The sequence below is a fragment of the Tetrao urogallus genome (assembly GCF_951394365.1).
Source record: "Tetrao urogallus genome assembly, chromosome: 1".
In the NCBI taxonomy this organism is placed as follows: Eukaryota; Metazoa; Chordata; class Aves; order Galliformes; family Phasianidae; genus Tetrao; species Tetrao urogallus.
Genome location: NC_136813.1, coordinates 15,910,091 through 15,935,960, shown reverse-complemented (window position 1 = coordinate 15,935,960; position 25,870 = coordinate 15,910,091). Strand labels below are relative to the sequence as shown.

The 25,870-nt window shown below is 40.7% G+C and overlaps 1 protein-coding gene across 1 annotated transcript in view; it reads right to left on the bottom strand.

Annotated features, from left to right (window-relative positions):
- Positions 1 to 13,352: 13,352 nt before the first annotated feature.
- LOC306957685 (serine-protein kinase ATM-like) overlaps positions 13,353 to 25,870 on the bottom strand; it is a gene marked incomplete at both ends in the record, with an annotated part of 52,810 nt that continues 40,292 nt past the window's right edge. Inside the window, 14 exons of the mRNA XM_079549057.1 lie at positions 13,353 to 13,536; positions 13,664 to 13,800; positions 14,447 to 14,510; positions 14,716 to 14,830; positions 14,936 to 15,022; positions 16,023 to 16,188; positions 17,039 to 17,188; positions 18,364 to 18,480; positions 19,077 to 19,217; positions 20,518 to 20,600; positions 20,970 to 21,108; positions 22,756 to 22,869; positions 23,808 to 24,015; positions 24,725 to 24,942. Coding sequence (XP_079405183.1) covers positions 13,353 to 13,536; positions 13,664 to 13,800; positions 14,447 to 14,510; positions 14,716 to 14,830; positions 14,936 to 15,022; positions 16,023 to 16,188; positions 17,039 to 17,188; positions 18,364 to 18,480; positions 19,077 to 19,217; positions 20,518 to 20,600; positions 20,970 to 21,108; positions 22,756 to 22,869; positions 23,808 to 24,015; positions 24,725 to 24,942 — 1,923 coding nt within the window. The remainder of the gene's footprint in view (positions 13,537 to 13,663; positions 13,801 to 14,446; positions 14,511 to 14,715; positions 14,831 to 14,935; positions 15,023 to 16,022; positions 16,189 to 17,038; positions 17,189 to 18,363; positions 18,481 to 19,076; positions 19,218 to 20,517; positions 20,601 to 20,969; positions 21,109 to 22,755; positions 22,870 to 23,807; positions 24,016 to 24,724; positions 24,943 to 25,870) is intronic.

Here is a 25,870-nt window from a genome sequence, read left to right as displayed (position 1 = left end):
AACCACATTTGGAGTAGTTCTGCAGATCTAAACTGGAGAACTGAGTTTTACCCAGTTATTTTTTTCAGAACAACTGTGGTAAGTTGAGGGATTTGGGTATTTTGATATAACGGAACTAGTAGGCTCTACAGGAACAGATCCTTGTGTTCTGAAGTGCACTGACCCTCAGAGATAAGAGCTGCACTTAGTGCTGTGTTGCTGCTCAAGTTGCTCAGTACAGTGCAGAGCTGGGCACTTCTTTTGCTGTGCGGTGTTGTAAAACAAGGCTCTTTACAGTAATATAAATTAAACAATGTTTTTGATTGTCCCCAGTCTTCTCAAAGTCATGCAGTCATGGATGCGTTGTGGAGATGAAAGCAGCTGGAACTATGATCCACAGGAAACAAAGTTGAGCATCAAAGTAAAAACATAAAAAGCTGTCTTAGAAGTAAGTACAACAGGCTGGAACTCGTTTCTTGTGAGCCACTTGAAAGTTGTTAGAGAATATAAATATATTTGTGGGCCAGGTTGACTTCCTTTGCGTATTCCTGAGAGACCATCAATGCGTATTCTTTAAGCAGCTTTGTCTGCTTGCTAGGAGCCTCATTATGTGTTGCATATTTTCTACTGTCTCTAGCAAAGGACCCAAACCTGATTAAGAGTCTGTTTCTGCAAGTACTACCCTGTAGTTGAAATAGAGTAACCATAGTAGCATGCTGTTTCTGAGTTAGTTTCTCAGTAGGATGGAAGCACTGCAGGTTAGTGGTTTTCAACATAGTTTTCAACTGATGGACAGCTTTGCCAGGTGTTGCAGCAAGTGCTCTCCTCAAATTTAGACAAGGTACTTGAAGCATCATTTTGCAGTACTTGGTATTCATGGTGTTTTCATTTTGGATGCACAAAATCGCTACAGAATGAAAGCTAAATGTCTATTTGCATGAATTAACTGATTTCAGCTGAAAAAGACAAGGTGGATGGAACTAGATTCCCGAATCCACAATCCCTGCAGTGCTGAGCGTTTTTCCATCTTTCCAACTCAGAGATCCTTGGGCAACCCCAGCAACTCACTGTTAGGGCAGCACATGGAGCTGAGACATACTTAATAGAGTCATAGAATCATAGAATTGTAAATCATAGAATGGCTTAGGTTGAAAGGAATATGAAAGCCCCTCCAGTTCCAACCCTCCTGCCATGGGCAGAGCTGCCCCCTCTGCCAGAGCCCCATTCAACCTGGCCTTGAGCTCTTCCAGGGATGGGTCACCCACAGCTGTCTGAGCAGCTGTGCCAGTGCCTCACCACCCTCTGAGTAAAGAAATTTTTCCTCATATCTAATCTAAATCTCCCTTCTTCTAGTTTAAAACCATTTCCCTTGTGCTATCACTATTTGCCTGTGTAAAATGTCTCCTCTCCCCCTCGTGTTTATATGCTCCGTTCAAAGTACTGGAAGGCCACAATGAGGTCTCCCCTGAGCCTTCTCTTCTCCAAGCTAAACAAGCCCAGTTCCCTCAGCCTTTCCTCACAGGAGAGGTGCTCCAGCCCTCTGACCATCTTAGTGGCCTCCTCTGGACCCAATCCAACAGCTCCTCATCCATTCTGTGCTGGGGGCCCCAGGCCTGGATGCAGTACTCTAGATGGAGTCTCCTTGGCTTAGCATCTGAGCATTGCTCACCTACAGCTATAACAGTGGTGTGTTATCAGTGCACAGATCCAAAACACAGCACAATCCTAGCTAGGAAGAAGAAAATGTATGCCAGCTGAAACCAGGATACTGTTTCGGACTTCCTCCTCATTTATCATCGCCTTAGGAATAAAACATCATTAACGTGCATCACATCAATAATGGAACATCAGACACTATTCATTTTTCTGATCAAGTTGTAGTGAATAGGCCAGGGTGGCAAATCAATTTATTGTGTACAAGATAATCTCATTTAGTAAGAGCACGGAATTAACAGCACCAGCTTTTTTCTCGTTTACAACGTGATGGAATCATGGCAAAACATAAAGAGGAAAAATATGATTTGAACTTGTTGTATCCTGTCAGTTTATCTTGTATTACTTGTGGTATACTTACAGGAACATCTAATGATTTTACATTTCTTTTCCAAGGGATGAGGGAAGTAGATGTGATTACCTTTCATTAAAATAATTTCCATCAGGAAACACTGAGTCTCAGTACTGGGAGATAACACGTGGTGTATTTATCAGTGACTCCTCCAGTTTTCAACCTGCTCCCCATTTATATCACAAAGTGTTCTAAAACACGCAAGGAAAACCCTGGGATAAGAAGATAGCTGGAGCTTTTCAATATCTTTCTGTTTAGAGAAAAAATGATGACGGAATCAAGATCTCTAGTGCTTTCTGGCACCATGACAGATAGACCAGTGCTTGCTGGTTGATTACAGTGATTTTGCCAAAAGATGCATTGAATCAGATGATTGCAGTTACACAGTGAATTGCCAGAAGTTCAATTGTTTTAAAGAAGTGCAGAGGATATGTTATTGATCTGACTGCCTGAAATACGTACAGATGCCTCCCCTCTAATCCATTGAAGAAATACATTATGAATTCCCATATATATTGAATTTTTTCACAAGTTTATTAGAAAATCTCAGTGTTTTGTGTGTTTTGAAGAATATATCTGTTCAATGAAAGGAAACTGGATCATGTTCTAATGTAAATATTACTGTACTCAAAGATTTTGTGTAACATATTCACTCAGAGCTGTCACGTGTCTGCCAAAGCCCAGTGGACTCTGCAAAATGGCAGCTGTTGCAAGAGGAGATTTTTTGAAAGAGCTGGAAGAATGCTGGCAGCGTCTGTTCAAATGTATTGACAGTGACTTTTGGGTCTTCTTTCTGTCAGAGTTAGTAGAGAAAAGCAAGCTATTTTTTCCCCAGTGTCTGTTTTTCCTCACGTTTTCCCGCATGCCGTTTGGGACACATTCTGTGAAAAAAGTTGCCATGGATGAGATTTTGTAACTTATTGAAGGAAAATTCCATGCGCCATCTTGTGCAGTGAGCTGCAGAGTCAGATAGAAGGACCTGTGAATGGCACAACTTTTGTGCCAGTCCCAATGTGACGCTCATTTCTGAAGTTCACTCCAGACACAGGTGGTGCTCATCTTTAAGGAAATAAGCACATACTAATCGCCTTTATCATGACTTTTACTGAGAAACTGTTTCACACCACAGGCAAGTCACATAGGCAATTATGCCATGCACACTGCTCTATAGCAATATGTAGGCTGCATCCCATGCCCTTAACAGTCCTTTGCAGTGTGTTTTTAAATGTACCGCTGTTGCAGTCACCAAGATTGTTTATCTATAGTTTTGAATTACTCTGAAGGTTAGTACCTTTATTTAAAGACACAAAATTTTATTAGCATTTGGGATAACATAGTAAGATTTTCATTTATTGTTTTTTCCTGTTGGTATGGTTTTGTTAATCAAGGTTGTAATACAACAATATATGAACTTAAATAAATGTTATAGTTAGCTTATTTTGTTCTTGATTGTATTTTTTGAAGAACACTGGGCAATCTCGTAAGAGCAAACGTGGAACTTTTGTTCTCTGTACATTTACTGCTCTCAGTAGTAGGAGATGTGTGTCATCTTGCATGTGGTAAAATGGGTCACAAAGGCCAGGCATCCATTTGTAGGATTGAGCTTATGAATCTTTCATAAAAAACACCTGCTCCCTACTATTGCACAATGATAAATCACCTTGATACAGTAAAAAACCTGTAGCCTTCCACAAAAGGATACCCTAATTTTCTTCCTGATAAAACATTCTTTGGGAAATTTTAATTAGTTTATGGGAAGGCTTTGGAAGACCAATAGCGAAATAATGAGTTCTTCATAAAATGGATCTGTTGAATGCATTGCAGAAGCCAGCGTTCAAAGTAAGTGACTTACATTATATACTGGGCATGCTGTGACAGCCTCTTCCTCCAGCTAAGAAATCCATTAAATTCCTCAGTGTACAGATCACTTGGTTACAGAGACATTCGTACCTATAAAGATTAGTTGGGCAGCACAACGGAATAGAAATTAAAAAATATTTTCTCTTTTTATGCCATCAGATTAATTTATTAGCATGATTTTACATACATCCCTTTTTTAAGCGTTGTCTAATTGAAAGCAGCTTCAAGTGTGCCTTCAATCAAGCGATGAGTAACTCTTTTACAACAGAAGAATACAAAAAGACCCCTCAGCTACATCTGTAATGAGGCTTTGAAATCATCAGGACGAGGACTGAAGGAAGGAGTTGGCCAGGACAGAAGGAACGGTGCAAACATGGAACCCACAAGCTTACTTCTGTGTTCCATGCAATGTAAACCTTGCTAATTTGGAACTAAATGATGACGGGACACTGTTGCTTTATGTTATCAGTGCATATCCTGAGGAGAGCCGCAGTCTCAAAGGCCTTTGTTATCTTTCCCCATGTAAGATCTACCTTCACACAATACCTCATCTATTGCCATCGCCTTGCGAGACCTGGTGTGTAAATGACAGAACTCAGATGAACAGATAAGAGATGGTTATAAACAGTTGGTGTGTCACATGGCGGATTGCAGCCACAGTGCTTTTCACAGACCTAAATAAAAAGATTAAAAAGTGGTTTAATTACACTGGTAGGACTGCTATGTGCTGATAGGGCATCAGTCAGCTCTCTGTGTGTTTGGCATAGCCGAGGGGCTCTTCCGTGCGTGATGTAATAGGTATTGAGCAACGTCCAGGTGTGTGCACACATCACCGACTGATCGGAGTAGTGAGTCAATACAACACAGCAAAACAAAATCAAAGAGCCAGATGCTGTTCTCACTGACACTTACATAATTGAAAATGAGGTAATTTAGGATTCATGCTGCTGTCTGGGACAACAAAAGCCCAACAAACTGTGCTTAAAAGCCAAGCGTAGTCTCATCTTATGAGAAATATTATTTAACATCTGAGCAATATTAGGTAAAAAGGAGAGCAGTGTTAGCTGGTTAGGTGTTTAGTCTTAAGGACAGTTTATTCCAGCTTCATGTCTGTAACAGAAAAGGCATCCTCTCTTGATTTGACTATTTTTCATTTGATTATTTTTAAAGCAGTTAAAAGATTTGTAGCAGGTAGTAGTAGTGCTTGTTTAAAACCTAAACACCTTGACTTGCATTTCCAGTCTGCTGTTTAGCTTTCCAGTTTCTTAGTTACAGGGTGACCCACATCAGCTCCCAGATTCCAAACCGTAGCAGAATAGAAACTCTTCTTCCCTTTCTTCTAAGAGCAGCATCCCGTAAGTCTCCACATGAGGACCAAATGTGGCACTGATGAGTCCACGTGTTCTCTGAGGAAGATTTTTAAAAAATCAATACAAATTCTATGTGGTAGGTTTCATAGAATCATAGAATGGCCTGGGTTGAAAAGGACCTCAATGATCATTTAGTTTCAACCCCCTGCTATGTGCAGGGTCACCAACCACCAGACCAGGCTGCCCAGAGCCACATCCAGCCTGGCCTTGAATGCCTCCAGGGATGGGGCATCCTCAGCCTCCTTGGGCAACCTGTTCCAGTGCGTCACCACCCTCTGTGTGAAAAACTTCCTCCTAGGGTTTGCTGGTCTTTGTTTCTATTTTCTGCTTCATTGTGATGTGAAGCATAATTATGAATGAGCTGCCATGATAGCAGCTGACTAAAGAAGAACTGCCTGCCCAAAAAAGCACAGCTCAGCCACTTTGTAGTGAGCTCTGCTGCTTAGAAGCGTGTGTGACAGTGGGATCTAGATTTGCTTTATATCGTATTTGTACTATTTTTCCTCTTCAGAGCAAATTTCCTCAGAGCACAGCACAGAGGTTCCATGCAGAGGATTGTGTGTCAGCACTCAAACTTCATTCTGTAAGCTGAAAAAGTTATTACAAAGTGATTCTTAATTGTAGCACTGAGCACTGCCAGGAATTTGTATCTTCATCTGTTCCCTGCTGTTCTCAGTTCAGCGTGAGGAGGAGCTGTTCTGCTGCACTCAGCGCCACTCTGGGGAAGAGGAAGCCTAAGGAGGGCAACTGTCCGAAGGGCTGGCTCACAGCCTGCAAGAGCTGTGTAATTCACCTTGGATTTGGTTCTAACTAAAGTCTGTCTGTACTGCTAAACGAAAAAGGGGATGAGAAGCATGCCACAAGTTAAGCAAGCAACGTCCCTGATTCTCCAAAGTGCTTCATAACTATCTAATGCCTGCACTTCTTGCCAGCACCACCTTGCTCTCCCCGAGCAATACTTCACCTTAGTTTGCAAGATCATTCATTCCTAGAGCACCGTCTGAAAGGGAGGTGGGTAGAACTGCAGGGGGTTTTGCTCCTCCCAACCCCACACTGCCCCAACACGCTTTACATCCTTGAACAGCCGCAGATAACCTTGTGTTACATCCTGTTTGTGCAACACAGTATCCAGTGTCACTCTAAAACAGCCTCTGTAAGTCTTTCTGCAACAGGGGGCTACTTCAGAAATGGACCGAGCTCCTTGAGCAATGGGCCTAAGGCAATAATGCACATGGCACCCAGCAGAGAGCCAGACACCAACCCATCCTTGGTCTGAATGTCTGCTAGACAAAAAGTAAATTCAGACCCATGCGATGGCAAGCAGAGAAAGACACTAATGAGGCTGGCTAGATATTACTTCATGTATTTATGTCTGACTTTGTTTTAAAATTTTAATCATATAAACTGATATTAATTCCACATTAAAGATCTGCATAATGTAAGAGTTATTTCAGATACCTTGGCAAGCTTCATGGAATGACAATTTTAAACGAGGAGTACCAGTTTAGTCCTGAAGTGCCAAACACCTGAACGCAGCTCAGGAGCACAATAAGGTTCTTCTCTCCATGTCAGCACTTGATTTGGGAATTCCCCATGGGAAGTACTTACATAGCAAAGACTCTCCTGCTGACAAGTGGTCCTAAATGGACCCCCATGGCAGCTCAGGAGGCCTAGTATTAAGTGGGGAGGTTGGTGGCCCTGCATGTGGAAGGGGGTTGGAGATTCATGATCTCTGAGCTCTCTTCCAACTCTGGCCATTCTGTGATTCTGAGGCACACTGAGACCTGAGTGCTGACACTACAGCTCTCTGCCTGTGAACATTTCAGTTAAGCTTCCTGATAAATTCCCTCAGAGAACAACGGAGGTGGAGTGTGCATGCTGCAAGCACAGCCATTGCACAGCTATGGATGTACATTCACGTTGTCCTTTGACTGAGTGCATGCACATTTAGTTATTATTGGGCCAAAATAAACAGTGGATTATTCAAATGTAAGCTCGTGGGTACAGTGTCTGAAAGGTTTCTGGAAATTTCAGCTAAGCACAAGTACTTTATCTACTTTATCTTTTGTTTCTTTTCATATAGCCTGCAGTTGGTACAGAGCACTTCTGGATAAAGGTTTCAAAGCTGTCATTCTTTAGTTGCCCCACAGACCTGAGAAACCCCTACAAATATATTCCTTGTCTTCTATAAATGAAAATCCATCTCTGGGGGAAATCTGACGAATGCTATCACAGATAGAAGAAGATTTGGGACACAGTAAGTAGAAGCAAAGCAGTTCTTCTTATGGAAGTCTTAACACCTTCAGGGAGAACCTAAAAGATCCGTGTCCAGGTGAAAAACAAAATCACATAAAATCATTAATCTTCTCTCCCTCTATTGAGGTTACACATGCTGTAAAAATGCTATAATCATTAAAACAAACCAGGAATCCTAAGTCCGTGGGCTTATATGAGGGGCAGGTGAGAACTAAAGAAAGTAAAATCTGTTAGTATAGATAATTCTTTAAATGATTTTTTAAAGATGTAAATATTGTAAGTAGGTACCCAGGTAATACAACTGTGCTCACATACTGCACATGGGAAAACCAGGCAACCTCCCACTGCCCACCTGCACCAGAATCACCGTGGTGCGGCTTCCACGCACCTTAGGGAGCGGCCATTTTGGCACTTCAGGTGTGGACATCTCCAGCATCTCCAGCATCACAGAACTTTCCCAAATATTAAGAAATTAACCTCATGTGAATGAAAAATCCATTCCATCACGTTGCTGAGGGCACTGCAGGCTGAAGAACCTTTTATGTTCAATCTGTCCAGCTTTCCATAAAACGAGTTCCAGCTGCGACTCAGAAACACCACTACATTTAGGGAAATAGCTTTACTCCTTTGACACCTTTACTTCACTTCCAGAGCACGTGATTTCCTATCTTTAAGTTCAGTTTTCTCTGCTTTTGGGAAAGGAAACACTGGGGGGTTGAGTGGGAATGAAAAACGGGCTTTGTGTCAACAAATGAAGATACTGAGAAGTTTCTACAAGCCAAATACCTGTTCTCTATGGCAGAATTTTCCTGTACTGGTCTGTAGAATAGTGCTTTGGCAACAGAGAGTTGGTTTCTCAATAACCAGCACTCAGGATACGTGGTTTAGGACAGTCAGACTGCATAGCACCCATCACTGGGAATTGGAAGACTTTCTTCTGCAGCTATTAGAAAAGCACTCAGCCTCTCTCCCCACCCCTTCCTTCTCCCAGCATAATGCAAAGAAAAGCCCCAAACACCTGCCTGTCTGTGACAAACACAGCCAAATTCTGACACTCAATATCTAGGAACAGTCAGGCACCACTGGGCATCCTCACACTGCTTCAGCCCCAAAGTGGCAGGAAGGTGCATCACTGCCAAGGAGTCCTCGCAAGAGCACAAGACTTCCTCACAGCTCAATCCCCAAACCTCTATGTGGGGACCAAGGAGGTAAATCCCTCCCCACTGTAAGGGCAGAGCAAGTCCGACAGTGCCTCCTTAGACTGAATGAATACAAGTCTATGGGGCCGGATGGCGTGCACCCCAGGGTCCTGAAGGAGCTGGCTGAGGTGGTTGCCGAGCCGCTCTCCATCATATTTGAGAAGTCGTGGCTGTCAGGTGAGGTCCCGGACGACTGGAGGAAGGGTCACGTCACTCCCATATACAAGAAGGGGAGCAGGGAGGACCCAGGGAACTACAGGCCGGTGAGTCTCACCTCCGTGCCTGGGAAGATCATGGAACAGATCCTCCTGGACAACATGCTCGATCACATAAAGAATGAGCATGTGATCCGAGACAGCCAGCACGGCTTCACCAAAGGAAGGTCATGCCTAACTAATCTTGTGGCCTTCTATGATGGAGTGACGGCATTGGTGGACGAAGGGAAGGCGACCGATGTCATTTACCTGGACCTGAGCAAGGCCTTTGACATGGTCCCCCACCACATCCTCATCTCCAAATTGGAGGGAAGTGGATTTGATGGGTGGACGACCCGATGGATAAGCAATTGGTTGAAAGGCCGCAGACAGAGGGTGGTGGTCAATGGCTCTATGTCCAGGTGGAGGCCGGTAACAAGTGGTGTCCTCCAAGGGTCTGTCTTGGGACCGGTGCTCTTTAACATCTTTATTAATGACATCGATGAGGGAATTGAGTGCACCCTCAGCAAGTTTGCTGACGACACCAAGCTGAGTGGTGCGGTTGATACGGTGGAAGGAAGGGATGCCATTCAGAGGGACCTCGACAGGCTGGAAAGCTGGGCTCGGGTGAACCTAATGAGGTTCAACACGGCAAAGTGCAAGGTTTTGCATTTGGGCCGGAAGAACCCCAGGCACCCGTACAGGCTGGGAGGAGTGGTCCTTGAGAGCAGCTCGGCAGAGAAGGACCTGGGGGTCCTGATGGACGAGAGACTTAACATGAGCCAGCAGTGCGCTCTGGCAGCTCAAAAGGCAAATGGGATCCTGGGCTCCATCAGGAGAGGGGTGGTCAGCAGGGACAGGGAGGTGATTGTCCCTCTCTACTCGGCTCTTGTGAGGCCCCATCTGGAGTACTGTGTCCAGGCGTGGAGCCCTCAGTACAAGAAAGACAGGGAGCTGTTGGAGAGGGTCCCGAGGAGAGCCACAAAGATGATCAGGGGGCTGGAGCACCTCACAGAATCACAGAATTGTAGGGGTTGGAAAGGAGCTCCAGAGATCGAGTCCAACCCCACCTCCCCTATGAGGACAGGATGAGGGAGTTGGGCTTGTTCAGCCTGGAGAAGAGAAGGCTGCGGGGCAACCTCATTGCAGCCTATCAATACCTGAAGGGAACCTACACCCAGGAGGGGAGAAAACTCTTCAAAAGGGCTGACAATAGCAGGACTAGGGGAAATGGATCCAAGTTGAAGGAGGGAAGATTTAGGTTGGATGTTAGGGGGAAGTTCTTTACAAGGAGAGTGGTTAGGCCCTGGAACGGGCTGCCCAGGGAGGTTGTGGATGCCCCGTCCTTGGATGTGTTCAAGGCCAGGTTGGATGGGGTCCTGGGCAGCCTGGTCTAAATGTGTATGTTTGGTGGCCCTGCTAGGCAGGGGGGTTGGGACTACATGATCCTTGAGGTCCCTTCCAAGCCGGGTGATTCTGTGATTCTGTGAATCCTAACAGATGAACTGATTCAAAAGGAGGATCTTTTATAGGTATTTGCATTTCCTTGGTCCCTGCAAATATGAAGCCTAACATTTTAGTGAGCTCAAGAAGCAGCAGTGATGTAATGGGTGTATTTTATTGTATAATCAAGATGCTATAATCGCAATATAGTTGTTTAATCAACAGATATCAAGATGTTGTAATCACAATATAATCGAGAGAATCAAGCAAGGTAGACAATGATCACAAAAGAGAATAAGTGGAAGAGCTTACCCTTCGGCTGAGCTCACCAGAAGACACCAAGAGAGGGGATCTCCAGAAGAGATCCTTCCCCTCTGGTAGCCAGCTCTTAAATAGGTCTAGGAGGGGTGGAGCCTGGCTCCACCCCTTCCGGCAGCACAGGTGAATTGCCTTCACCTGTGCTCCTCTGGCTGACTCATGGCTCGCCTCAGGTGATTAATCAGAGGTTCAGGCCGTGACTCAGCACTTCCCATACACTTACAAATTCAGAGTTTCATAGTAACAAACAATAGTGACCTAACTAATTCAGTTACTGCAGAAATTACATTCAGTTTTCTTTATCCATAGGAACAAGCCCTATTTCCACTCACACAGATGGACATCCTGTTTTTTTCTAAATAGGATGCAGCTCCCCATGCAACCAGTTTGATGCGATTCCTATCCACAGAACGTTGACAGTGGAAAGTTTCAGTCAGGTTGTATCTTCCAAACTGCATCACCTGCTGACATCCACAGCATTGCACTGCATGCGGCTGAGGATATTTGTCCAACAGAAGTTACATCAGAAGTGGCCAATTTTAAGCAGACAGCTGTCTTCAACAAATCAATATCCATTGCAAACTTCACCTCCATATCAGATCACTGCTCATTTTTCTTAGAAATGACCTCTTCTAAATGTGTTTCACATTACTAAGACAATTTCCAGGAAAAAAAATAATACCAAAATGCAGCATAATGTGTCCTCCTGGGTCTGTAGCTTACTAAGATAGTAAATGCATGAGGCTCTCAACTAGCAGTCTGCCTTATCTTCAGAAGAAACATTTCTGCCAATGGTTACGTTGTTCAGAATTAAAGAGCATTTCTACCCAGGTTTCCCTTTTTCTACTCTTATACAAGGAAACTGTATACTTACAGACAATACAGTTTTGGAAACTATTCACTAATTTTGATGTTTAAAAATTAACGAATTACTGGAACAAAAATAATTAGCACAGTCTTTGTGGGTTACCATTGGTTATATGAGGCTTTGCAGAGGTAGCATGCCAATTTAGACACTAAACAGCAAGCTAACAGCACTGCAGAGTATTATTTCCTCTGAAGTTAGACTTTCCATAGACAATTGAATTAATATTAATGGTTTCAGTGTTTGTTTCAAATAATGAGGCTAAATTGCAGCCCAGCAAGATGAAAGTATTCCCTTTCAAGTGGAGCATCTGTAACTCATGAAGGAAGGACAGGATCTGCCAAACACTTTCATGCAATATTCATTTCAATCGGTGAGAGTGTATTTCACTTATTAAAAAATAAAAAAGCCAAAGAACTTCCTCTGTCAGAAGCATGAGAAAGAAACTTCAGGAAACAGGACAGGATTTTTTTAATCCCTGCTTAACAGTAAAAACTGTCCAAGCGTTTGTTATTCAGTCTTTTCCTAAGTTCCATTTCCAGAGAGCAAACAGCTGCACCCCAGCAGAGCGCCGTCACTCCTCAGTGAAAGGCACAGGGCACTTTTGGTTCCAAGGATCAACACAGCTTTATGTCAGCATCATGAAAACAAACGATTCCTCTCACTCTGTTAACATTAACATATAAAGCAAAGACACAGCGTCAAAATTGTGAGAAAACACAATTCAGTGAAACGTAGATTAGACCAGAAATTCGTTGCCTATGCTGCTGTAAAAACGTGCCAAGTGTAAAGTAGGAGAATGTGAGAGTACTTTGTTCATAATTTTAAACATAGGGATGATTTGGAAAACTTTATTAGATGTATGAATGAGATTTTTATTTGAGGAGATTCTTCTGTTATCAGCATGCACTGATGAGCCTTTTTATTTCCTTTTATTTCAGAAGCAGCAATGTTGTCTGTAAAAATGAGTACAATTACTATTGCTTTTTGTACTCAAAACATAACATCAGTGTTCCTGAAGGTACTCCAGATACAGAATGACTGTCTCAGAGGGACATCTTGTACACCAGTGTAGAGCCAGTCTCTTTTATCACAAGAGTTAGTTACAAAAACAAATATATATACACATATATTTTACAGTATTATAGTAACACTATAGCAAAATAGAAAACAAGTGATTTATAAAAATAAAATACAAGCATAATTTCACCAGGAAAAAAGCGGCAGTATTACACTTGGCTCAAGGGTCATATCCCATTTAACTAAGCTAAGAAAAATATCCTGAATTTCCAGCTTGTTAAACAGGAAGTTCTCTTGTTTTCGGTTGCACTTCTGCCAACTACCACTGTGGCATTATCTTTAATGTACGTTCCCTTCCCCTCACTCCTGAAATGTACTCCAGACACTTATTTCATCATGCCTGCTTTTCAGATTGTCCATTCTGCACAGCCATGTTACTATGCCAAATTATTACCTGCAAGACTCGATATCAATCAGTAAGACAAGTGATGATCCTCAGGCTTTAAGAACATTATGCATGAGCAAAGTCCCTGCAAGCCACAGAAAACAGCAAAGCACTGCTTGCTTTTAGGCTGTATTGCAAACATAAGTGGAGGAAGAAAATGTTTTCTTGATAACAAGTTAATGAAAAAAACCACCCAAAGCCATCCACCTAATACCGATACATATAAACATTTACAGTTCACCTGATCCAATGTTTAATATGCAAATAGAAATTTGAAATGCTAAGACATTTGCTGCTGAAAAATAATCTCTTCCAAAAACACACTGGATCCTTCCAAGTCACACCCAGGGTTTCCAGCCAGGAAAGAGGCGGCTCAGGTTTTTAGGGTCCATGGCCTGCTGTATCAGCAGGTTCACCTGCCCTCCCACTCTGAGCACCGTTCCTTCTTCAACGCCCTTCAGCTTCTCCTGAAGTCTCATCAGAACGCGCTCAGCCACCTTGTTAAAGCTCTGGTCATCACTGCTGGCAGAAAAAAGGGAAACCAGCACTAGACACGGATCCTGAACAGAACGAGCAATGCTGATCTATAGAACTGTAAAGCACAGCAACAGTGCAGTTGGCAGATCAAAAAGAAAAGTAAATCTGGCACCTGGCTTTCCTTTTACATGCTCGTGGATCAGCACTGAGAGTAGAGCTCATGTCAGCCTCGTCCTCTGGTCTCTGCTGCAGATATAAAGCTTTCAAAGGGTTCATGGTCCAGTCAAAAAGGGGATCATAGAGCAGCACCTATGTCATAAACAAGCATTCACTTAATTTCAGCTGTTAATTATGTCTAGTTCAGTGCTCTAGAAGGAAGGGAAACATTCAGTTGACGCTCATGCTAACTATAATATCCATACTGACTTACTGGGGGGAGGGGAAAAAATTGCTTAGCAGACAATGCAGCAATAAAACCACATCTAATCATGCCAAGTTCTTCATACTCGACTCAGTTTTGACATTCAGTCCCATCGTAACAACAAAGAGGTCTTTTTTCGTATTTTTCTAAGCACTGAATATCATCATTAATTTTGGGTGCACAGTATAGGCTGCTTAAGGGTTTAATTCTTTTCTTTGTGACTTATGCAAAGAGTATCTACTTCAGTTAGCAGCACTCGTGCAAAGAACACAGCTCTGTGCCTTTAAGACAGTCACAGGTATTTTAGATACAGGAGAGGGAAATCTGTTTGTCTGAAACAGTCCCCAAAGAAAATGCAGATTAGCTTGGGCTTGATTTTACTGAATTAGCATGAATTAAGAAATCTGACCAACTATACTAAGTGCAAATTCAAGAAAACAAACAAAAAACACGTAAGTATTTGGTACAGCAATCTGTTCAAAGACCAGAGATTGAAGATACTGTGGCAGTTTGCTCTTGGAAAAAAACAGTTACCTCCACAATAGTCAGCAAAGCTTCCTGAGAATTTCTCATGACAGCCATTGTTTTCTCACAGCATCTAGAAAATATTTTACTGTATTATTTAACAGTTACATCAATAACAGTGTGTGATTTAGAGAGCAGCACTTAGATTTGGATATCATCAATAGAAATTTAGGTCTCCCCTCAAGCACTGGGACTATTTAACATAAAACAACCAGAGTGCCTGAACTACTCTGCTGCCTTCTTGTGACCACACAGTGGTGCAATACAAGACCACTCACCTTCTGAAGACTCCTTCTACTCCAGTAATGCCCATTCCATCCACAATGTCCCTGGTTAATCTAAATGGAACAGTCTCTGGTGTGGGAAGGATTTTACCTTGCTCAAAAGCAACTCCTAAAATAAAGATCAAATATATGTTAAAAAAAACAAAAAAAACAAAAAAAACACCAAACACAGCTACAAAAAGAAAAATAAGGATTCTCTTATCTTTCCACTTACCCAAATCTATATGCACCAGTTCTGCAGTTTGTTCATCTATCAGGATATTCTGAACATGTCTGTCTCCAAGTCCAAGGATGTAGCCAACTGAAAGAAAAAGGCAAGTTTGAAACCCTAAGTACACACCATAAAAACCAGGGAAGATTTTACTGAACACTATTAGAATCACTTTAACACATGTAAACAAATTGAGACTAATTCTTCCCCCATGTTCCACTAAAGAGCAAATGCACTTCACAAAATTCCTACAAAATTCTGTCATTTAAATTCTGTTAAACTGTAGATTTACTTAATTTTTCAGCAAAAAAAGAGAGTGTTTCATTGATTCATAGAACGCCTTGGACTGGAAGAGACCTCAGAGATCTTCTAGGTCCCCTCCTGCAGGCAGGTTTGCCAATCACTAAATCAGGCACCAGCTGAGGCTGCCCAGGGCCCCATCCTACTTGGCCTTGAGCACCTCCAGGAATGGGGCACCCACAGCTCTCTGAGCAGCTCTGAGTGCCAGTGCCTCACTGCCCTCTCAGTTCCCCAGGCATCTGATTTAAATCTCCCTTAAACGTACAAGCAATATGCTAGTATCTAAAGCAGGGTATATTGCAACGTATGCAATATGCTAACAAATATATTCCAGAGATTTAATACTGAACTGAGTCACCCAGAAGTAATGCAGAACTTCTGTACATACACTTCCTTACTGAGACAGAGAAATCAAAGAAAAATGCCAGATTTGAAATCAGCGTTTCAGTCACTCCTAACGACAGCACTACAAGGAAATTAAAATATTAAAACATTTTAGGATACAGACGAAGTGAAAAAACCCTTAAAGCACAACAATAGAATTATTGTTTAAAAAGGACCTGAACCTAAACACATAAATACTCTATAAAACAAAAGAAGAAAGAGGAGAGGGGGGAAGAATCAGCAGCTTTAGTTAGAAAAATAGTGCCGGTGCTCTTGCTGGCATTTTTGCCACCTCCAACTCCCCTTTTCTGACACGTGACAAGACCAGAAGTGTCATTACCTCCAAAGTGGTAAAACTTTCTCCTTCCACAATCTAAAAAGCCAGGTTAATAGATCAGTGTGATACCTATAGAAGATGTAGCCACGCTGCGAGTGTACGCCAATCGCTTCTCAAACCACACAGCTGGGTCCCGGAATTTTTCCATGCAGAAATAACGAAACACAGGTTGAAAATTGTCACAGACCTTCATGAAGATGTTGTATTTCTCTTCAGAATGTTTCTTTTGTGCATCCTTTAAACACACAAAAAATGTTTTCTGTGTGATCAATTGATTTGGAAGGAAATATGTTCCTTTTCTTTATCCTTTTCCCCACCCCTCAAATGCTGTTCCCACCCCCTTCTCTGAGCTGTGAATGAATGTCTTTTAACAGCAAGTGTTAACACACCCAGCTGTCTGATTTACTGAGCAATTAAGGAACTGGACCTTTTTATGGCAACTAAGACAGTAATTCATCTAAACTTCATTCTAAAATCATATTCTTGTACTCAGGTATTTTGCTTTATTCCTAAAAATAAAGTATTTCTCAATGCAATGAGAAATATGGTGACTATCAGCTAATTCAGGGTAACTTCATATTGAATCTTGTGGGTCTCTGCAACGATTATTTTGAAATTCCAGTATATTTACATTCTAGAAAACATTTCACTTCTTCACAGAATCACAGAATGGCACAGGGGTTGGAAGGGACCTCAAGGATCACGAATCTCCAACCCCTGTTGCCCCACATGCAGGACCACCAACCTCCCCATTTAGTACTAGACCAGGCTGCCCAGGGCCCCATCCAACCTGGCCCTGAACACCTCCAGGGACGGGGCATCCACACTGTCTCTGGGCAGCCTGTTCCAGCACCTCACCACTCTCACAGTACAGTTCTTGTAGATTCAGTCATATTCAGTTCTTTCTTACAACAGGAATTCATTCAGCAATTTTGATTTTGCAATAATTCTTCCCAAGCTGCATGCAGAACAGTCTGAAGATCTATTTGAACCATGCCACAGGTCACATTCGTTATTACACGTCAAAAGCATAAAGGAACCCTCTTGGAATGGCAGAGAATTTTTCTTTAATTATTTTGACTCACCATCATTATCTTCTGGCACTGCAAATCGGAGTAATCGTGAGGCCTGTATCTCTTGTGGGCTCCCTTGTCAGCGTTCACAAGGAACTCCCCAATGGGGGTTGTTCCTGTGCACCACTCGAGCACACCGCTCCTCTGAGAAAGGGGAACTACCTGCACAGACAAAACCGGTGCTGCATGGGGGAGAGTTAAACACACACTCACACACACGTCTCCACAACCATGCATCCTGCAGAGCAGGGTGGATGGATATTCGCATTTGTTTAAAGATACACAAAACCAAACCGTACAGCAGACCACAACATATGATCTTAATACACAGGTGATATAAAAAAGTCATATACAATGAACACCAAGCTTTTCTAGCAAATACCTGCACATTTTTTTCTTAGCCCAGAGAACCCTCTACTACATACTTCAGTACAACTTAATTATTCTGCCCAGTTTCCCTGTTTGGACTAGTGTTCTAGAACACAGAATGGGCTTTGAGAACCAACAGTCTGCTGGCCTCAGAGAAACAGCTCTGGCCTGTTCCCTTCAGTCTTCTTTCCTTATGGAAGTCTCTTCATCTCATTATACAATCCCGCCTTTCTTCCTCTCTGTTCCTGTTCCTTTTTAAACACGTAAAACCACACATCTTTATTGAAAATTATTTTAAAATGTGCATCAAACTCCACCTATGAACTCCTGGACTACGCTGGCACTTCAGATACCTTTCCTTAGAGATTCTGGAATGCACAATTCTCACTTGTCAAAGACAAGAACTTCAACTTTTAGAGTACTTACTCAGGGCTCACCTCCACAGCTATTGCTGTAATCCCCAACATACAAAAAAGGAAAAGGAGAAGAAAATTTCTGTTGAAATGCTCTTTCTGCATTTACACTTAGAATTTTTTGCCATTCTCAATTCCAACAGAAACAGATCAGCAATTCAAATCCCGCAGGAACAGATTCCAGACAGAATTTCTGGATTCTACTGCAAGGAACACTGCACAACTAAAATTAACAAGAATTCATTAAAGAACTTGTATGCTCATGTTTAATAACTTACAATTCAAAGGCTGCAAATGACTTAATTTCAGTCATAAGTTCATACAAAGAAAGCTTTGAACAGTATCTCTATATACAGTGAGCAGCAGCTTTTTAAGGGTTGGAAAAAAATGGTCTGTGATAACAAATTTATTCCACGCTTTAAGGCACAGAGCCAGTTTTCACAACACACAAATAAATACAGTTTTATATTATCCTAGGGTCAAAAAGAGGAGACAATACACTTTATCATGTATCAGCAGTATTTTTTCTCTGCTGCAGCAGTGGCCCAGGGTTACCTTGTATCTTCGGATGGTTAATTTTCTCTTCCGCGTTTCAGTGTTCTGCTGGAGCAATGCGTTACACATCTGGAAAACCTGCTGCATAACAGCATCTTGCCTCAGATCATCACGGCCCTTTTGCATAAATAGGAAAAAAAGCGCACTTTTTCCAGCATCCAACTTCCTGTTCTGCCACTCAGAATATCATTAACTTGACAAGCTGCCTTTTTCTTTTCACAAATGCTATTCAATTAAGGTTTCAAACAACCTACGTACCTTAAGGTATCCTTTTGTTTTATTTTTTTTTTTTTACAAAAGTTGCCTTGTTCTCTGTTTGTAGCAATCTGACATGCAGACAGAGAGCATCAGTTGGTACTGCTATTGTGAGAATACAATGCATGCCTGGAGACTCCCATCTCTCCTTAAAACTTTTATGATTATCTAACTTTGAACCGCCAATCAGAATTCTCACAGCAGCTCCTGAATGTTTACAAGGCATCGGGGCCAGGCAGAAACCAACTGAGTTCACTGAGAAACTGTTCATATATAGGTAGGTGATATTTACAAAAATATTGTATGTTACAAGGTATTTTGTGATTTCCTTTACTAAAGCATCATTGAACAGGGAAAACTGAACTGTGTAAAGTTTGCTTATGGCACACAAGTGATACTATAGAAAAATAATCCGACAATTTAAAAATTGCCACTACAACAGAGTGGACAGAGCCTACCTTCACCAGCTGCCTTCTTTCTTTACCATCTGATCCTATACAATTGATTCTTTTTGGCAGATTCAGACCTCCTGCTAAGTGAAATTCTGGCTTAAAAGACCTTACTGTCACCAAATTTTCATATCTTCCTGTGGGATCCACCTGAAATTATAAATTGGCTTAACATCAATAGAAATAATACCTGCATTTGCCTCAGAGAAAACATTAATGAGATGTTTGCAAACCACATTTTAAATATTATTGTAAGTGTTCTGTCATTTACAATGATAATATCCTTAAAAGCTACAAAAATATGCTGAGCAAAGGCATGAGAGTAGTTCCTGCTTGCTTGCCTCACTGGTAGAGGGGATGTGGGGCTGTAGACTTCTCAACAAACAATGACACAACTTCATCTTGTGCCAACAAGCATTCTGCCAGAAATTATTCATGTGTGGTCGGAGGACATTAACCTTACACTGGGCTGCAAATGGGCCTCATCTATGATTCTCAAACTGTCCATATCTGTATGACCTGTCTCTTCAACCACCCTACATTTCCTTGTGCCACAAAGCAACCCTACTCAGTTAGCTGTAAGAAACGTTGTTTACATTACAGAGCACCTATTATTTCAAATCATTTGAACAGGGGAAGAATAAAAATGAAGAAAATAACAATTTCACCCTACAGATGAGCAACACGTGGGACCAAGCGGGCCCTACAAACAAGTGTGACTTAGTGTGAGTGGCAGTTTCACGCCTCTGAAGTCAAAGAGCCTAAAACAGTTCCCTTGCCTACCTGTTCAGCTGTATAGACACAGCCAGGGGGACTTCAACACAGGGAAGATCAGCTTCAAAATTTAAATTTTAGATGGCTGGCTCAAAAAGCAATTACATACTCCCGAAACTGCTAGGCTTCCTGGGTAAAGGAAATATGCCCACATGTTTGGACACCTAAGGATAAGTGCCAGTACATCCACCTATTTATGCTAAGGAGAATGGATCATTCACCATTACTGAATGCTAAAGCACATAAACTAGTCCCTTAGGAACAGCAGAAGAGGCAGACCTATTACACCTCACACCTTTCTGAACATTGAATGCTGCCCTAAAACTCTGAGCTAGCACCTACAAAATAAGAGATTCAGATTCCCAGATCTTCTCTGTGGTGTAGGGATCTCATCACCCCTTTAGATGATCAAAGACTAACCAGTGGCAAAATCATTTTCATAAAAGAAACCCCTATCTAGTAAAGCTAAGAACTTTGGGTCAAGGTCTTCTAAGGGCCTTCTAATGAGAAGGATCTCAGCTGGCATCTCCCACCTCACAGGGAAGTAATCCAGGTAAACTGACCTGTAAAGATCTCCAGAATGTGATAAAGAGATACACAGTCTGACTGTCATAAAAACTTGAAGGTAATCCTAAGATACAATATTGTAGCATATAATTATTTCAATTTCAATCACCTTAATTTCCATGGTAGGAACAACAACATCCTCCAGGTTCTTCAGTTTAATAATTGGCTGGTCAGCTGGAATACTTATTCCTCCTGTAATTAAATGGAATTCATACCTTTATACTTAGAATTATAAACATACATTCACGAAAAGCAGTTTACACTGCTTTTGGGACCCAAAATCCCACTGCATACTTCTGAGCTGATGAAGATGACCACAGCACAACTGGAGTTTTCTGGAGTTTAATACTCACAAAGTCGAAATCTTACAGTGTAAGCAATGCCTACAACCTTTAATCCAAGCTAAATTCTACATTTAAAAAAAGCAGGGCAAAATGTTAGCACACTACCTCCTTTAACAAAGTATCAGTATCTAGATTTTTTTTGTTGCTGAAAAACATGTGTAACACATATCTTCACTACTGAAAATGAAAACCATCAAATCATTTTTTCATGACTTACCTCTTTGGGCTCTCCATGGAGTAGCATCTACATTTGCTAACATGATGTAAGCATCACAAAGCGCTTCTACATCTCTAACCATGTGAGCTCTCCTTTTTCTTATGATGTTGATTATATTTCTAGCTGCCTCCATTCGGTCCTTAAATATAAAAATAGAAAAGTATAAAAATCAGGTATTGCAAATGACACTTTGTTCAACTAAAGATGCATAATAGCAAGCAGTTACTTAAGTACAATTGAGATCCATTGTATGAAAACATAGAAAATTGCAGTAACTGACAGCTCTGTTGATATGAGCTTTTTATCTCTCAGATAAAGAGAAAAATTGAATATTACTGTGGGCAGAAATGGAGCAAGTCTGTCCAGTCAGAGTGCAAGAAAACGACAAAAATTCTTCAGAAAAAAAGGGACAGGTGGTTTTGGATGTTCTTTCCTCATATTCCTGCTTCCATTGCTTACTCCCAAATGAAGTAGAAGCCTGAATACAAGGGAAGAAATATGACCACATGTCCCTTCTGTACCTAATGTTGTCAGACTTAGTTCAGTTTAGAACAGGCCTACTCCGAATGGTGGGATAACAAAAGAAAAAACAGCCACATACAAATGTGGTGAAAATTTGTATCAGGAGAGGGGTAGGAGGGTAATGACAAACAATTGTTACAGTGAAGAGGGAGAGAAAGGGCATTAATCCAGACATGAGTTGGTTCCACAGGCAGGTACCAATAAAAATTAAGTAATCACAAAATTATTATGAAGCTGCAGTTCAGCATTACATATCACCATGGCTTTTAACATTAACATCATATAAAGAAACAAAAGCACACTACATAAGGTTGAACACTTTGAATAGATGTTACCACTTAATGCTCCTTTCAGTATCAACTTTCAACAACAGATGTGCTCAAGCCCCTACTTAAATAACAAGTAAAGGACATTTATCACAAAATGCTATGCAATAACTGGGGGGTATCTATTGCAGGAAATGTTAACCTTGCTTTATTCAGCTTGAGTAATAGCCTATTTCAACAGTAGTAATCACTTCATATACAAAGAAAGTTCTACTGTCACAAAAAAAAAAAACAAAACAAAAAAAAACACCTTTTTTTCCTCTCAAATTTTCTTAACAAAAGTCAGCTGCTGAGCTCTACAACAAAATATTCATTAAAACAAATAACAGAGATATTTATTACAAGACTGAATGTGATTAATAGAATTTTTCACAGTTACCACATCAAGCTGTGAAATTTCTTTTGGTGCATTTTTAATTAACTTATTTATTCTTTTTGCATCTGTTTTTGTCAGGAGTTCATCTTTGTTAGCATTTGCCAAGGCCAGTATTATAAACAAAGTGTGATGTGGGTGATCCAGTGAAATCCTGGACATCAGCTGTCAGGGAAAAACAAGAAGATTCCATTATTGAAAAGCATATGGGAGAAAGAAAAATTAATTAATTAACAGCATTAGTTTTTTAAGCTTCTAACACTCTCCATGAGAAATAAAGAATAGGAATCACTTAGACATTACCTCCACAATGGTAATACATTCATAATGCATTTCTATATCTGCATAGGACTAGTTTTATACAACAACAAAACCAACGATGTAACAATGTAAAAATCCCAATCTTCTCCCTCCTTGATCCCTCCATGCATCACTCATTTCAATCAGCACTTATCATGTCCATAACTCATTGGACTATGACTGCACAAAGGAAGATGCATATTGTTTAGGAGAATGTACCACTACATCTATCAAAGTATCTTCAGAAACAAAAATGATGAATTACATTATTCAGAACTTCATGAAATCCTAGACCTCCCATCATCTTGGTTCCCATTCGAGCAGCCAGCTGGTACATCAGAGGCAAAAACTTGTAAGAAGGGATTTTCTCTGCATTTTTCTGTAGTGGAGAAAATTCAGTTAAAAAGTTGCATTAAACACCAAAAAGTATCATAATCATAAAATACCAGGGAAGGGGGAGACATCCTGGTTTTGTTTGTTATATTTAAACAGAGTAATCATTGCTGTGTGACCAAATGGCAATCCAGCGAGCATCACAGCACCTTGGTTCATGTTCCTAGGCCTTGGTGACCAACAGTTCTTGCTGTTCTATTAGAGCAGAGCTTAGACATATTAATTCAGAATACCCTCAAATCTAGATTCACTAATTAAAAAACAAAAACAACAAAAAAATAAAACCTTACAATCTAGCTTAAGACAATAAATAATTGGGTGTTAAAAGTACAATTAAAGGAAAACTTACTATTCTCCAAAGTTAATTATAAGACAAAATGAAGCAACAAATTCCATAGACCTGTTACAAATTCAGATCATTCATGTAAGAACAAAAAGACATCCTGCATCACTGCAGAAATTACAGAACCAACCAGAGAATGAAAACCTTAATAATCCTTGGTTACTGTGTTTTACAGAGAGCCTAAAAGAACATCCTTTCACGCAGAAGAGTGTACAATACATATCTCTAGAACAACATACTCACAGATGATGAAGAAAGACATTCGTAGTAAACAAGGAATGTAAAGAGCAACACTGGAAACAGTGAAGGATCATGAATACATTTCATCCTACAGACATGTCAACTTAAAATGCTTCATTAAATTGAAATAAAATTAAAATGCAGTGAGAATGACAGCTGTCACTGATAAGCAACTCACTGATGAGCAATAATGACCAGAAAAGGCAGGTCTTGATGAAAAAGGTAAGGAAATACAAAGAAAAGCATACAGCACAGCACAATTCATCTTCTAGAAACAGGAGCAGAAGAAAGATGGATAATGAATGTAAAAGCATCCTCAGGAAAAACAGCAGGAGACGTACCTTCATCATCTCATTGACTCTGTCAACTCCAGAATTTTCAAGCCATAGGGAACACAGTCGGAAGATCCACATGTCATGTTCCTCTCCACTGAGCAAACAGCTGATGTAGTTCTCCACTGCTTTACATAAGAAACGCTGACGATCCTCAGTTAGGGCATGGATGGCACATTCATCCAGCTCAAGCTCTCTCTGAACCTTCACTGTATATCTATGTGAAGAAACATTATTTTTAAACAAGAAATTACTTCTCAATTAACTGACTGGGCTGTCCCTAGATCTGCTGCTTACCAATTTCATTTTTTTTAAACTTGTTTCATATGTACAAGCACAATGAAATAAACATCTATGAAATGAAATGGTGGAAGCTATTCCTATGGTGCATCTCCAAACAAACCCATCACTCTAAGTAAATACTTACTGTCTTTTCTCTTTTAATGATTTAATCTCAATCTTGGTATAAATGTGAATATCCAGTACAAATCATTTGCGTAAGAATTTCACTTTCCAACTGTTGAAGTTCAGATTTCACCACCTGCTTGCAACTGCTCTCACTTATTCTTTTAATAGTTCTACATTAAGATGAATTCTAAACTTTCACCAAATGTTTGATAGGAAAAAAGTGACAAACTCACTTATTTTTACTGTCAGATGGGGAATAAATGAATTCTGGCTCATGATCATTCGTACTTTTTAACTGTTGCAAAGCTCCTTGGCTTAGTTTTGGCCCTCACCAACCAGAACTTTCCTAGACAATGTCCAAGCCCAGTTCAGTAACTACAGGTAACGAGGATTACGGATTCAGCCATTGCTGTAGAGATGAGAGCCATGCTGTACCACTTGCCCAGACAGATAGAGAACTAGTAAAGATGAAACCTTTAATGGCTCTGTAGTAACCACCTCTCAGTTTGAATGCTCACCTATTGGTCTGAACTCTACGCTCCCTCAGGAGGCCAACCTCCTCCTTGGCCTTCTTCAGTAATGCCTGCTTATTTTCAAACTCTGAGGATTTCATGTAATTCTCAATTCGCTGGTACTGATTATCAGAGAAACGAGCCAAAGACAGGAAAGCCTTTGTCTTTCCTTTCTTCAGTTCATCGCTGTTGTCTCCGTGGTGGCTTGCAGCAATTTCCACAGCCTGAAAGTGAAGTTACAATAACGGTAAGGCTGATAGTTGGCTACTGGACGATACCTGACCAAACTACTACAACAGAATGGAAGGGACTCCTGGAAGTCATCTTACCAAATCCTTCAAGCAGGGTTCAAGCAGGGCTACTTGCTTGTCTGAACTAATTGTGTTACTTAAGGATGCTTCTGATGAATATATATAAATACAAAATAAAACCTATCAGGCTACTTTTGTAATACAACCTATTTTTAGAGTAGCTAGGCATAAAGTTTTACAACCTTGTATCAAGACATGGTAAGAAAAAATAGAAAAATAGTCAAAAAGGGCAAAAAAGGAAGGGAATTGTATGTGAAAGGCACTGATACAAATTACCAGAGTGATGAAACAATGTAGAAAGTGAAAGAGAAAAGCAGCTACATACAGTTTTCACAGATTAGAAATAAAGAAAAGTGGGCAAATTAGACACATTAACAAAAACATTTCTGCTGTGGCTAAGAGTTTTTTTAGATGTCTGTACTTCGAAGCATGAGTGCAAGATTTTCCAGCACCTGGGATGAAACTGCTACAAATACAATCCCCATACAGTACATATGACCAAGCCAATGATCAGACCCTGAAGGTGAAAAGATGAGAATGGGGTGGAAGGAAAAAGGCAAACATTATAAGTCATTATCACTTCTAAGCCAATACTAATAGATATTTCACTGTAAATTCTAAAAACCATATTGTGAATACTTCATATGATTACAGTGTTACATAATGCTACCTGAAACTACAAGGTTTGTTGTTTTTGGTTTTTTTTTTTGTTTTTTGTTTTTTGTTTTTTTTTTTAACTAAGAAACTGTAGTTTTGACCCCTCAAAAATAAAGGTTGAATTGTAAAATGTACTTGACATTGTAACAAAATATTCTACAACAGCATTTATCCCAAAGACTGA